Source organism: Tachyglossus aculeatus, chromosome 11, assembly GCF_015852505.1.
Source record: "Tachyglossus aculeatus isolate mTacAcu1 chromosome 11, mTacAcu1.pri, whole genome shotgun sequence".
Taxonomy (NCBI): Eukaryota; Metazoa; Chordata; class Mammalia; order Monotremata; family Tachyglossidae; genus Tachyglossus; species Tachyglossus aculeatus.
In genome coordinates, this window is record NC_052076.1 from 7,195,742 (window position 1) to 7,208,247 (window position 12,506).

The 12,506-nt window shown below is 42.5% G+C and overlaps 1 protein-coding gene across 4 annotated transcripts in view; it reads left to right on the plus strand.

Annotated features, from left to right (window-relative positions):
• The window catches only part of RPGRIP1L (RPGRIP1 like), a 128,608-nt gene that overhangs the window by 74,854 nt on the left and 41,248 nt on the right, over positions 1-12,506 (plus strand). For all 4 annotated transcript variants that reach the window (XR_005452893.1, XR_005452895.1, XM_038753709.1 and 1 more), the window contains exons 18-22: positions 297-487; positions 598-681; positions 2,468-2,548; positions 3,892-4,042; positions 7,046-7,143. Coding sequence is in view for 2 of the 4 variants with exons in the window: in XM_038753709.1 (XP_038609637.1) it covers positions 297-487; positions 598-681; positions 2,468-2,548; positions 3,892-4,042; positions 7,046-7,143 (605 nt within the window). In the remaining 2 variants the exon portion in view is untranslated. The remainder of the gene's footprint in view (positions 1-296; positions 488-597; positions 682-2,467; positions 2,549-3,891; positions 4,043-7,045; positions 7,144-12,506) is intronic.

A 12,506-nucleotide genomic window follows, 5' to 3' on the forward strand; every position in this document is an offset into this window, starting at 1 on the left:
TCTCTAGATCTGTTATTCTTAAGTAAAAATTGAGTATATTCAGGGACCCATTCAATTATTCATCAGTTAACATGCTTCTATCAGAATCAAGATCTTTCAAAATGCTTGACTTCAAAGGAGTGTTTAGCCCGAACCCATTAAAGATTCTTTTGCCTTCAACATATCCTCAGAGTCAAAATTACATTGTGACTTGAAAATTTAAAAAAAAATCAACTGGGAGGCCAGTTTTGATGCTGGGGATTTGAAAGTAAAAAAAAAAAAACCACAGTAAATTATAATTAAACTGATTTTTACAGGTACATTTGAGCTGACGGATTCGGAAAAGCATCCTACTGGCACCATCCATGTCATACTAAAATGGAAGTTGCCGTACCTTCCCCCGAGTGGATCAGCAGCAGCTGGAGACTTGGCAAATCTTATACAAAACGAAGAGCCAGCAGTGGTCCAGAAGCTACCGCAGACCCCCACTTGGCCTAATTCAGTCACCGTACGTCTTTCTGGCTTTTTGCATTAGCTGGGAAACATAAGGACTATTTAGAGGGCGGTGTACATCCAGTCTCTTCCCCACTCAGTTTGATATGTTTTGGTTTATCGTAGGCACCGACACCCAAACCAAGGCAACGATCCGCCCAAGCAGACAAGAAGGTGTCTTTTGCGGATGTGCAGCCCTCTCAGCCTCCAGTAAGCCTCAAAAAAATCAGAATGTTTAAGGGATGCTTCTAGGAACAGATATAACTAGAAAGTATCACTTCTGTTAGGAGGAAGCCATTGCAAGGCACCTGCTGGTTGTTTTCCCTCATATTTTATAATGGTACAACCATTGGGAAGCCGCGTTGCCTAACGGATAGAGCACGGACCTGGGAATCAGAAGGCCCTGCGTTTTCCTTCTGGCTCTGCCACTTCAATCAATCAATCAATCAATCGTATTTATTGAGCGCTTACTATGTGCAGAGCACTGTACTAAGCGCTTGGGAAGTACAAATTGGCATCACATAGAGACAGTCCCTACCCAACAGTGGGCTCACAGTCTAAAAGGGGGAGACAGAGAACAGAACCAAACATACCAACAAAATAAAATAAGTAGGATAGAAATGTACAAGTAAAATAAATAAATAAATATTGTTTGCCGTGTGACCTTGGGGAAGTCATTTCATGTCTCTGGGACTTAAGTCCCTTATCTGCAAAATGGAGATTACCTGTGCCACCTCCTACTTAGACTTTAAGCCCCATGTGGGACCTGATGATCTTGTATCTACCCTAACACATAACACAGTGCTTGGCACACAGTAAGCGCTTAACAGATATCACAGTAATTGTTGTTATTATCACCCATTGAGGCAAGTGGCTTCTGGCTGCAGTGGGAAAATTCTCACCCCAAGGGAACATGGTGAGATGTATGGAATGGTGCTTGAAGTGCACTGGTAATTTAAAATAGCATAGGGAACAAGACTGGGAAATAGCCAAAGGAAAGCTCTCTGTTTTTTGTTATTTCATTCATTCAGTCGTATTTTTTGAGTGCTTACTGTGTGCAGAGCGCCGTACTAAAGTGCTTGGAAAGTACAATTCGGTAACAGATAGAGACAATCCCATTCAGTCATATTTTTTGAGTGCTTACTGTGTGCAGAGCGCCGTACTAAAGCGCTTGGAAAGTACAATTCGATAACAGATAGAGACAATCCCTGCTCTACAACGGGCACTGTCCCTGCCCTAAAATCTACCAACCAAGTGAATTGTATTAAGATGTCGGTACTACTTCTGTATTGTTTAGCGATCCCTAAATCTTTCTCACTGCCGAGACCACAGCCTCTTTGTATTTATAGAATTTATTTATAATATTATTATTATTATTCTTATTATTAATAGAATTCCGCCCCGACAGTATGGCATTTTAACTCCTTCAGGCTGCCAGGGGGACCATTTAGGACATCGCTGCGCCTAGACTATGCCAACGAACGTAGCATCATCATCATCAATCGTATTTATTGAGCGCTTACTATGTGCAGAGCACTGTACTAAGCGCTTGGGAAGTACAAATTGGCAACATATAGAGACAGTCCCTACCCAACAGTGGGCTCACAGTCTAGAAGGGGTAGACAGAGAACAAAACCAAACATACTAACAAAATAAAATAAATAGAATAGATATGTACAAATAAAATAAATAAATAAATAAATAAATAGAGTAAAAAAATAGAGTAGCAGTTCCCAGAGAACTGAAGGAGTTAATTATCCCTTCCAAAGGGTCTAGCTGACTGCCAGGGAATAAACTTGGACACCAGAGTAGTAGCCTCAATATGTTTCATTCTGTCAAACAGAAAACAGAGCTCCGTCGCTACCAAACCTTGTTCATTCATCTTTTACTTAAGGAACTTTGGCGAGCCTAATTAAACATAATAAAGCATGATGTATGGCAGAAATCACCACTTTGCTAGTGTAAAAGTTAAGTAATGCATCTGTCTATCCGATAGAAAGCTGCTTCAGATGAAGATGTGAAAGAGGCTTCAGCGAAAACAGAAGTTAATTCTGCACCCGTTTCACATGTTCCAGAGGTATCTATTTCTCTAGAAGCTAATACTTATCTTTAAACTAATATGGGATTTTAATTTGTGAGCACAAGGTTAGACATATTTCTGTGCCCCATAGCAGCACAGAAGCAGCATGGCCTAGTGGATAGAGCATGGGCTTGGGCATCAGAAGGACCTTGGTTCAAATCCCTGCTCCACCACTTGTCTTCTGCGTGACCTTGGGCAAGTCACTTTACTTCTCAGAGCCTCAGTTACCTCATCTGTAAAATGGGGATTAAAACAGGGAGCCCCACGTGGGACAGACTGTGTCCAACCCGATTTGCTTGTATCTACTTCAGCGCTTAGTGCCTGGCACAGAGTAAGCGCTTAACAAATCATAAAAATTAATAATTTTTAAATTAATTTAATTAATTAATTAATTAATAATAAAAATTAATAATATCAATTGTGGTATTTGTTAAGTGCTTACTGTGTTTCAGGCACTGTACTAAGCGCTTGGGTGGATACAAGCAAATCAGGTTGGACACAGACCCTGTCCCTTGTAGGGCTCACAGTCTCAATCCCCATTTTCCAGATGGGGTAACTGAGGCACAGAGAAGTGAAGTGACTTGCCCAAGGCCACAGAGCAGACAAATGGTGGAGCTGGAATTAGAACCCACGACCTTCTGATCCCAAGGCTCATGCTCTATCCACTAAGCCATGCTCTATTATTATTATTATCCTTTAGCTACAGTGAACAGTGTAGGGAAATCATGATTTTTCTAAGTTCTTAGTTTGGGGCATTCTGCAATTTATTTTCAAAAATGATGCATTTTTCTTTACTTGACTGTCTCCCCAAAGAGCTATCTTTCTTCTGGTTCTTTGGCTGGAATCAGGCGCATTCTGTATCTGGAAAGCAAACTTACGCCTGAAGAAAGATTCATTTAGCCTATTTTTTACTCCTCTGGTGCCAGTTTTTTTCAAAATTGCATAATAAAGATATTGTACTTGTAAATGTGCCTTCTAGGATGAAAAATATTTAAAAAACAAATGTGAATATTTTTTAAATACTGGTAATTCATGGTTGTATTTATGTTGACAGGTATCAAGTGATTATGCGAATTAAAATATTGAGTGAATGCATTTGGTTATGAATTTGGGCATATTTCACTCTGACAAATAATGTTTTTTCCAGTGATAACTGATGAGCTTTTCATTGCAGTCTGCACTCTTTAAGCAATAGCCTTCCTAATAAGTGAATATAATAAATAGCTGTATTCCGAGTCTTAAATCTCGATAGCATTGCAGTTGGAACGCCTTAGCAGAAATGGTGTAAATTTGAACAAAAGGGTCATAAACAGCTCTTGGTATTTCTTGTTTGTCTTGAGGTTTTCCACCAAAGGTTAGCAGACAAAGTAAATGACAAAATCCAGCAAGGAAAAGAAGACTTGTCTCAGCTCTCTGAAGGTCAGCTGGCCGACGAGAGCTCGGCCACCTCTGACGATGGAACGGAAATTCCCGAGGAGTTGGAAACAGAAGGTGGTTTTCTTTTTTCAGTCGAGGTCGCTGCCTCCATTTTGTATCTTCAATAGACCTCCCCATCCCATCCCCACCTTTGGGGTGGGCATCTGCAGAGAAGCAGCGTGGCTCCGTGGAAAGAGCACGGGTTTTGGAGTCAGAGGTCATGGGTTCAAATCCCGGCTCCCCCACGTCTGCTGTGTGATCTTGGGCAAGTCACTTAATTTCTCTGTGCCTCAGTTCCCTCATCTGGAAAACGGGGATTAAGACCGTGAGCCCCCCGTGGGCCAACCTGGTCACCTTGTAACCTCCCCGGCGCTTAGAACAGTGCTTTGCGCGTAGTAAGCGCTTAATAAATGCCATTATTAATTAATTTATTAGCAGTAGAAACTGTCTCATTAGAGCTGCTCATTCGGCAGAAACGGCATTCCGAAATTCCTGGTGGCCGCGGTGAGATGGCATGGTGGCTTCTATTCTTAGCCCACTTGAAAACTCTCAGATAATTGAATCTACAAACATGGTTTCTGCCTGGCTTCTACAAACCCATACGTGAACCTGACTTTATAGCCCATTTTCAGATAAGAATTGTTTTAAGGAATATTTTGCGGAGAATGCACATTAATCAAAGAAAGCGAACGCAAACAGTGTTATCCAAGGTTGTCTTGGACCATAAGGCCTTAGAACTCACTCTCCCTCCACATGCGCCGCGAGCAGCGTGGCTCAGTGGAAAGAGCACGGGCTTTGGAGTCTGAGGTCGTGGGTTCAAATCCCGGCTCCGCCAACTGTCAGCTGTGTGACTTTGGGCAAGTCACTCAACTTCTCTGTGCCTCAGTTACCTCGTCTGTAAAATGGGGATGAAGACTGTGTGCCCCAAGTGGGACAACCTGATCACCTTGTAACCTCCCCAGCGCTTAGAACAGTGTTTTGCACGTAGTAAGCGCTTAATAAATGCCATCATTATTATTATATTATGTGCCAGATCACCACACTCCCCACCTTCAAAGCCTTATCGAAACCACATCTCCTCCAAGGAGCCTTCCCTGATTAAGCCCTTTTTTCCCCAACTCCCTCTCCCTTCTGTGTCTCCAAGCACTTGGAGCTCTGCCCTTTAAGCCCTTGATATTCACCTCACCCTAAGTCCTAAGACATTTATGTCTATATTTGAAATATTGCTATTTATATTAATGGCTTTCTCCCCTTCTAGACTGTAAGCTCTTTGTGGGCAGTGAATGTGTGTTCCAACAGCTCTCTTCCTCCCTTCAAGGCCCTGCTGAGAGCTCACCTCCTCCATGAGGCCTTCCCAGACTGAGCCCCTTCCTTCCTCTCCCCCTCGTCCCCCTCTCCATCCCCCCATCTTACCTCCTTCCCTTCCCCACAGCACCTGTATATATGTATATATGGTTGTACGTATTTATTACTCTATTTATTTATTTATTTATTTTACTTGTACATTTCTATCCTATTTATTTTATTTTGTTGGTATGTTTGGTTTTGTTCTCTGTCTCCCCCTTTTAGACTGTGAGCCCACTGTTGGGTAGGGACTGTCTCTATGTGTTGCCAATTTGTACTTCCCAAGCGCTTAGTACAGTGCTCTGCACATAGTAAGTGCTCAATAAATACGATTGATTGATTGATTGTATCATACTCCCCAGGCACTTAGTATAGTGCTCTGCACAAAGCGGTCAATAAATACCATTCATTCATTCGTATTCATTCAATCGTATTTATTGAGCACCTACTGTGTGCAGAGCACTGTACTAAGCGCTTGGGAAGTACAAGTAGGCAACACATAGAGACGGCCCCTACCCAACAACGGGCACACAGTCTAGAAGGGGGAGACCGACAACAAGACAAGACATTGATTGATTGATCTTGAACTATTGAAATTGCCAAGGTCCCTTGTCCTGCGCCTTTCCGATTTTTTGCCCATCACTTCCTCCTCTTTAAAGATGGAGTTATTTTTCTGGTATTCGTTAAGTGCCGACTATGTGCCAGGCACTGTACTAAACACTGGGGTAGAGGCACGTTAATCAGATTGGGCACAGTCCCTGTCCCAGCCGGTGCTCCTGGTCTCAAATCCCCATTTTACAGATGGGGGAACTGAGGCACAGAGCAGTGAAGTGGCTTGCCCAAGATCATACAGCGGACAAGTGGCAGAGCCAGGATTAGAACCCCAGTCCTTCCGAGTACCAGGCTCCAGCTCTATCCATTAGACCACACTGCCTCTCAGTGTTATTTTCTCTTTTAGTTCCCTCCTTTCTAATGCCTTGTTTCTGCTTTGGAAACCGTGAGGAAAAAACATTTGGGGACACAGTGTTACTTCTTACATTGGAAATAATTGAGATGCATTTGTTGTTATTTTGGGTTTGAAGACCACTTGGGTAGTATTATAGTCTTCTGGCTGATACATTGTTTCTTTATAAGACATTTTATCGTGTTGGCCTAGAAGATGAAGAAGCCCCAAAATGGGGTAGCAGAAAATGCATTCAATTGTTTCCGCAAACCTTTCTTTCTCCAGCCAGATTCTCCTTGCCACTCAGACATTGATTGTGGATTAAGATCTCTGGAAAATTGTATCAACTTTTTCAGAAGAAGGGTTAATCCTGCCCTTTAATTTTTCCACTTTTAAAAGAGTAATAAGAGTAATGATGATGATGGTATTTGCTAAGTGTTTACTATTTGCCAAGCCCTGTTCTAAGCACTGGGGTAGATACAAGTTTTTAGGTTGTCGCACGTGGGGCTCACAGTCTTAGTCCCCATTTTGCGGATGAGGTAACTGAGGCACAGAGAAGTTAAGTGACTGGCCCAAAGTCACAAAGCAGAGAAGTAGCAGAGTCCGGATTCAAACCCACAACCTCTGACTCCCAAGCCCTTGCTCTTTCCACTAAGCCACGCTGTTTCTACAGCAGAGTAGAGATCAGTCATTACGGTTATACTCGAGTTGAGAACAGTCACAATTCTCTGTACATTTCAAAGGGCACGGGGTAATTTTTCAAGCCTTTATTGATCTTCTTTTTTTGTTAGATCAAGAAAATAGATCTGCTGCTGACCCGATTGAATCAGTAATGACTGACAGTGATGACTGCATTGTTCCAAGTCCCATGTCCAGGAATTTCATACAGGTAAGGAATTTCATGGCAACTCAAAATAATGGTATTTTCTATCAATCTCTTGTTTAACATTTGCCCATTTTCATTCAAAACATTTTTTTTTACTGGAGGATTGTTCATTTTTAAAAATTTTTGGAAATCATCCAAATTTTCCAGTACCTTCCCCACAGTGGTGACCTTGACAACTACATAGTTGACAGAATGGAAACACTCAGGCTAAGCTCCCTGTAGTCTCCCCTTCTCTCACTTGCCAGCTTCCTACAACCCCCATACAATAATAAGAGCTGTGGTCGTCATTTAGCGCTCGCTATGTGCCAGGCACTGGATGTCTTTATTTTCATCCTTCGCCACTGTCTCTGAAGAGGAGGTTGCTCATCTACTCTCAAAATCTACCCCCTTCCACTTGCACCCATCCCTTTTCCCTGTGAGAAGCAGCCTGGTGTAGTGGATAGAACAGGGGCCTGGGAGACGGAAGGTCGTGAGTTCTAGTCCTGGCTCCCCCACTTGTCTGCTGTGTGACCTTGGGCAAGTCACATCACTTCTCTGGGCCTCAGTTACCTCATCTGCAAAATGGGGTATGACACTGTGAGGCCCATGTGGGACAGGGTCGGCGTCCAACCCAATTTGCTTGTATAGATCCCAGCACCTAGTACAGTGCCTGGCACACAGTAAGTGCTTAACAATCAATCAATCAATCAATCAATCAGTCGTATTTATTGAGCGCTTACTATGTGCAGAGCACTGTACTAAGCGCTTGGGAAGTACAAATTGGCATCACATAGAGACAGTCCCTACCCAACAGTGGGCTCACAGTCTAAAAGGGGGAGACAGAGAACAGAACCAAACATACCAACAAAATAAAACAAGTACCACAATCATTCATTCATTCATTCAATCATATTTATTGAGCGCTTACTGTGTGCAGAGCACTGTACTAAGCACTTGGGAAGTACAAATTGACAACATATCACTCTCCGATTGTTCCTCTCCCTTTTCCGTCAAACACACTGACGTCTCCCCTATCCTAGAAAAAAATCCTCCTCTGGACCCAACTGTATGTCTGGTTAAATCCCACTATTATTATTATTTAAACCAATCAGTGGTATTTAATAGTAATCATTATGGTATTTTTTTTAGTGCCTACTCTGTGCCACGCACTTTTCTAAGCGCTGGGGTAGCAGGTAATCAGGTTGTCCCGTGTGGGGCTCACAGTCTTAATTCCTATTTTACAGATGAGGAAACTGAGGCACAGAGAAGTTGAGTGGCTTGCCCAAGGTCACACAGCAGACAGGTGGTGGAGCCGGGATTAGAACCCACATCCTCTGATTCCTAAGCCCGTGCTCTTTCCACTAAGCCGTGATTTGTTTTGCACTTACCATGTGCACACCACTATAGTAAGCAGTTGGGAGGCTGCAATGCAATAGAATTGGTAAACAAAATTCCTGCCCACAAGGAGCTTATTGTCTAGGCAGGAAGAAAGACCTTGACGTAAAGTACAGGTAAGGGAAATGGTATTTCAGATACCGTGGTAATAATAATAATAATAGTCATGGCATTTGTTAAGCGCTGAATATGTGCCTGGCACTGTTCTAAGTGCTGGATATTACAGTGCTCTAACCACTAGGCAGCACTTCTTCTGGACATATCCCTTATCTCCCTCGAGCTTCACCTTCTGCTTTTATGAGTTTATTTTATTTATTATTTATGTATTTATTTTCCTTGTACATATCTATCCTATTTATTTTATTTTGTTAGTATGTTTGGTTTTGTTCCCTGTCTCCCCCTTTTAGACTGTGAGCCCACTGTTGGGTAGGGACTGTCTCCATGTGTTGCCAATTTGTACTTCCCAAGTGCTTAGTACAGTGCTCTGCACATAGTAAGCGCTCAATAAATACGATTGATGATTGATGATGATGATGATGATGAGTCATAATTGTTACTTTGCATAAGTTCTCCTGACTCTGGTTCAATCAAGGAAACTCCTTCCAGATTGTAAATCCCTTGAGGGCAGGGATTATAACAGTGCTCAGCATACTATTGGTTGTGTAGGCCTCAGTGTAGCTCTCGCAAGGTAACACATATGGCATAGGCCCGACTGTGAGCCCACTGTTGGGTAGGGACTGTCTCTATATGTTGCCAATTTGTACTTCCCAAGCGCTTAGTACAGTGCTCTGCACATAGTAAGCGCTCAATAAATACGATTGATGATGATGATGGTGAGTGCCTGTTAATGCCTGCTGCCTGTTAGTTTGGTTTTGCTACAAATGGAATGTAGTTTATTTTACCTTTATTTATTTACCTTTATTTTACCTTTTACCTTGAATAGCAAGTTTGGAAAAATATTAAACTGCACCTCATTTCTGTTTGTGCTATATTTTCTAAGGCCTCTGCTCCAACCATTACAGTGTTTACTCCTATTTTGCTTTGGAAGTCTTAGTTTAATTATCTTTCCAACTCTCCCCCAGTGAATTATTATTCCACTTGGACTGCATGCTCCAAAATTCCAAGTGTAGACCGGTTTTTTCTACCAACAGCAACAAACCCCTACGCTGTAGTTGAACGATTTGACTAGAGATATGGGGATGAATCTGATGATTAAGGTTGGAGTATGGGGAAATTTTATGAAGCATCGTGGGCTTTTTTATGGTGTTTGATAAGGGCTTTACCGTGTGCCAGGCACTGTGCTATACAGGCTAATCAGGTTGGACACAGTCCCTGACCCATATGAGTCTCACAGTCTTAATCCCTGTTTTACAAATGAGGTAACCGAGGCCCAGAGAAGTGAAGTGACTCGGCCAAGGTCCCACAGCAGACAAGTTACGGAGCCGGGATTAAACCCCAGGTCCTTCTGACTTCCCAGCCTGTGTTCTATCCATTAGGCCACCCTGCTTTCCTGTGGACTTCAGAAGTCTCCAGTTCAATTATTTGTTGGTGCACCAGACTGACGCACGTTGTAGACGCGCATCAGTCCTTTAATGTCCAGTGAGAGCTTTGAAGAAAGTCATTCAGTATAAGTCCCACACTTAGACCGTGACCCCCATGGGAAACAGAGACTTTGCCTGTCCTGATTATTTTATATCTAACCCATTGCTCGGCATATAGCAAGCACTTAACAAATACCGTTGTTATCGTTATTATTATCAGTGTATTTAATTCATTCCTCCCGCTGAGCTCTGATGTCGTTAGAGAAACAGTGTGGCTTAGTGGATAGAGCATGGTCCTGGGAGTCAGAAGGAATTAGGTTCTAAGAGCCCGGGCTTTGGAGTCAGAGGTCATGGGTTCAAATCCCGGCTCTGCCAGTTGTCAGCTGTGTGACTTAGGGCAAGTCACTTCACTTCTCTGGGCCTCAGTTACCTCATCTGTAAAATGGGGATTAAGACTGTAAGCCCCCCGTGGGACAACCTGATCACCTTGTAACCTCCCCAGCGCTTAGAACAATGCTTTGCACATAGTAAGCGCTTAATAAATGCCATCATTATTATTATTACTATTATGTGTCTGCTGTGTAACCTTGGGCAAGTCACTCAACCCCTCTGCCTCAGTTACCTGATATATAAAATGGGGATTAAGACTGTGAGTCCCATGTGAGTCACGGGCTGTGTCCAACCTGAGTAGCTGATACCCACCCCAATGCTTAGCACAGTGCCTGGCACATAGTAAGCGCTTAAAAAATGCCATGAAAAAGATTTCAAGTCATCATTTCAGATAAAGCACTTCTCTCAACCTGATCCTGGGTAGGGACCGTCTCTATATGTCGCCAACTTGTACTTCCCAATCGCTTAGTATAGTGCTCTGCACACAATAAGCTCTCAATAAATACGATTGAATGAATGAATGAATCCTTTGCAGGATCACACTTCTCTAGTGCTTTCTTCTAGACAAGTGGAGCTGTGGGTAAGGCAAACAAGGTTGGTGTGTGAACACCTCAAGTTTTTAAAAATGCAAAGCGTTTGACAAATACCGAGTATCATCAAAAGGTTGGATTTGGCTCAAGACAGCTGCTTCTTTGAATATAAAGTACCACTTTGGATAGGGACTTGTTTTTGTAGCTGTGGGGCTCAGAAGGCTTCCAGAGCATCTGTAGCGGCACAGTCTTGGTTAAAAATGGGAAGCTTTTTGTTCCCCACAGGGAAACAGTTCATTTACATTGTTTGCCCAAATAGGCCCTTTGGCTTTATTAAAAGAAGGCATATTCAGCCCTTTCAAATGTACGATTTGTTAACTTGAGAAACTTGGCCTACTACCACTTTTCTTCCTGCAATGAGGTTCCAGTATGTGGGAGGGAAGATTGCCAACGTGAAAAATGTGACAAGATGCATGATCAGCGATTAGTTACTTCATTAGGAGAAATCAGGAGAAACAATTAGGAAAAAGAAAAGAAAAGATGACTAAAGAGCAATTCTCACGAGCTAATGTGAGCATTGTCCTCACAGTCTAGTTATCGATTAGGCCAATTTTTAAATCTAAGACCAATCAATCATTTATTGAGGGCTTACTATGTGCAGAACACTACTGCGTCCTTGGGAGAGTACAGTATAACAGAGTTGGTAAACATGTTCCTTGCCCACAATGAACTTGCATTCTAGAGGGGGAGACAATCATTAATATAAATAAATATTTTGTGAATATGTACATAAATGCTGTGGGGCTGAGGGGCTGTGGGGCTGAGGGAGGAGTGAATAAAGGGAGCAAATCCAAGTGCAAGGGTGATGCAGAAGGGAGTGGGAAAAGAGGAAATGAAAGCTTAATCAGGGAAAGCCTCTTGGAAAAGATGTACTTTCAGTAAGGCTTTGAAGCGGGGGGCGAGTGATTGTCTGGTATGAAGAGAGAGAACATTCTAGGCCAGAGGCAGGACGTGGGCAAGAAATAGGCAGTGAGATATATGGATTATGTTGCCAATTTGTACTTCCCAAGCGCTTAGTACAGTGCTCTGCACACAGTAAGCGCTCAATAAGTACGATTGGTGATGATATATGAGATCGAGGTACAGTGAGTAGGTTGGCTTTAGAGGAGCATACAGTTTCATTTATTTTTGTGTCCTCTCATCATCAATCGTATTTCATCAATCGTATTTATTGAGCGCTTACTGTGTGCAGAACACTGTACAAGAATCTCATGAACTCGCCCTCCTGTCAGCATTTTCAGTTCACATTCTTTGCCGAGGAAATTGCATCCTGAATGTTTTGTGTCTTCATGCTATGTGCCTCATCATTACACAGCAGCTCGTGTCATCCATATTTAACCTTTGGCAAATCCTTAATTTCCAAAACACCTGGGTTTTTTTCTAATGTTTTCCCATCTTTCCCTTTCTCCTTTGTCCTCCTTTCTTTTTTTGATTACATGTGTCCTGGTTCATTCTATTTTCATATTCTCAA